Here is a 1,730-nt window from a genome sequence, read left to right on the forward strand (position 1 = left end):
TTTTGAGGATACCTTATCAATAATTCACCCAGTTCTTCACAGCGGAATTGAAGGAACACATTGTGTTCCAATCCAACCTGTATTCAAGACAAAAGGATGTAGGCAGCGGCTTCCACATGTCAAAAGAGGATCTCATGGTTTTTCTTGGCCTTATCGTGTACAGGGGCCTGGTTCCTCTTCCTAGCATAATCAACTCCTTAGCCGTGAAGACCAGGATCCCTCAAGTTGCAGACTAAATGTCCAAGAACCGCTTTAAGTCAATTTGATCTTCCCTTCACTGTAACGACAATGACCAGGCAGAAGCCTCCAAGATTGGTTCTTCAAGGGGAGAATCCCCTTCACCAAGGTCACCAGAAAGTTCCTGAAAGTTCCGGAGACTCCTATCCACTCCATTGTAGAAGTGATGGTCGCCCCTCACCACTATGTAGCCAAAAAGCCTGACAAGTGGGGCTACAAGTTGTTCTGCCGCTCCAGCGTGGAGGGATTTGTGCACAATATTCTTAAGTACCAAGGGGACACAACCTTTGAGAGCCACCATACTCAGCTATCTGAAAAGCAGAAAGCCATGTCTGTGACTTCAAAGTTTGTTGTTGCCTTAGTTAAGATCATCAAGCACCCCAGTCACTCAGCAGGGTATGCAGACAACTACTTTACCAGTATAGGGTTGGCCAAGTACCTGAGATCATAGTATGGATGCTGGTATGTGGGCACTGCCGGGGAAAACACAGTTGGTCATCCTATCTTGCAGTCTGTGAAGGAGATGAACAAGAAATCGAAACAAAGCGGCACATTGGACTACTACTCTTCTGATGGCATCCTTGTTGCAAGATGGAACGACAACAGCTTTGTGACAATCTTGTCCACTGATGTTGTTGTCGAGCCCATGGGTACAGTGGAGTGGTACAACAGGGCCCTAAAGAAGGTTCCTATTCTTTGCCCATCTGTCATCCAGATGTACAACAACCGCATGGGTGGCATTGACAAAAGAGACTCGTTGACACACCTCTACAAGAATCTTCTCAAAGCAAAGAGGTACTATATGAGGCTCTTTGCTTCCCCCCTTGATTTTATCATCTGCAACGTTTGGATTTTGTATAAGAGGGATTTTTTGACTTTGCATGCTAACCCAAAGCCCCTCAAAGACGCCTGTGTGGATATCTCCAATTGGTTCAGAAGCTTCAAGAAATCAACATTCAAAATCACCAGAAATTTTCTAGGCATCAGAGATTTCTCTCCACCAAAAAGGGGCCAACGGTCAGTTTTGCCAAATGTAGAGAATGCCACTACCCTACACATGCCAAAACATGTCATTATGAGGCAGACCTGCAAGTACTGTTCTGTTGCAGGGCACATCCACAGATCCCGCTGAATGTGTGAAGAGTGCAAGGTGGCCATATGTCTTACTGAAGGTAGGAATTTGTTTGCTGCCTTTCATTGCGTTTGTGTGTGTATTTTTCTATTTTTACAATTATGAGTAAGTTTTATATTTTGTGTATTTTTTTTACTATGTTTGTATTATATATTTTATTTCTTATATTAATCAAAATGTAAGGCCATCTCCGTATTGCTCTTATACTTTGGGGAAAAAAAAGTGATTCATCAATAATAATCATATAATTTGTAGACGAATCAACAAAAGTATCAAATAGTAAATGTTTACTGTTATGGGCCAAAAGATCCCATATGGGGTGAGGAGCATGGTCTGCATAAACTCGCCCAAGGTACCCATA

The 1,730-nt window shown here is 42.8% G+C and overlaps 1 protein-coding gene across 1 annotated transcript; it reads left to right on the top strand.

Annotated features, from left to right (window-relative positions):
• The first annotated feature begins 760 nt into the window (after window positions 1-760).
• On the top strand, window positions 761-1,369 carry LOC137650992 (piggyBac transposable element-derived protein 3-like). The gene has a single exon (XM_068384131.1). It carries the CDS (start codon window positions 761-763, stop codon window positions 1,367-1,369), a length of 609 nt encoding a protein of 202 aa, XP_068240232.1.
• The last annotated feature ends 361 nt before the right edge of the window (window positions 1,370-1,730 follow it).

This window comes from Palaemon carinicauda, chromosome 12 (assembly GCF_036898095.1).
Source record: "Palaemon carinicauda isolate YSFRI2023 chromosome 12, ASM3689809v2, whole genome shotgun sequence".
NCBI classification, from domain to species: Eukaryota; Metazoa; Arthropoda; class Malacostraca; order Decapoda; family Palaemonidae; genus Palaemon; species Palaemon carinicauda.

Bases quoted from the DNA above. Each gene is read 5' to 3' on its own strand.
- LOC137650992 (XM_068384131.1), top strand. From the start codon at position 761: ATGAACAAGAAATCGAAACAAAGCGGCACATTGGACTACTACTCTTCT.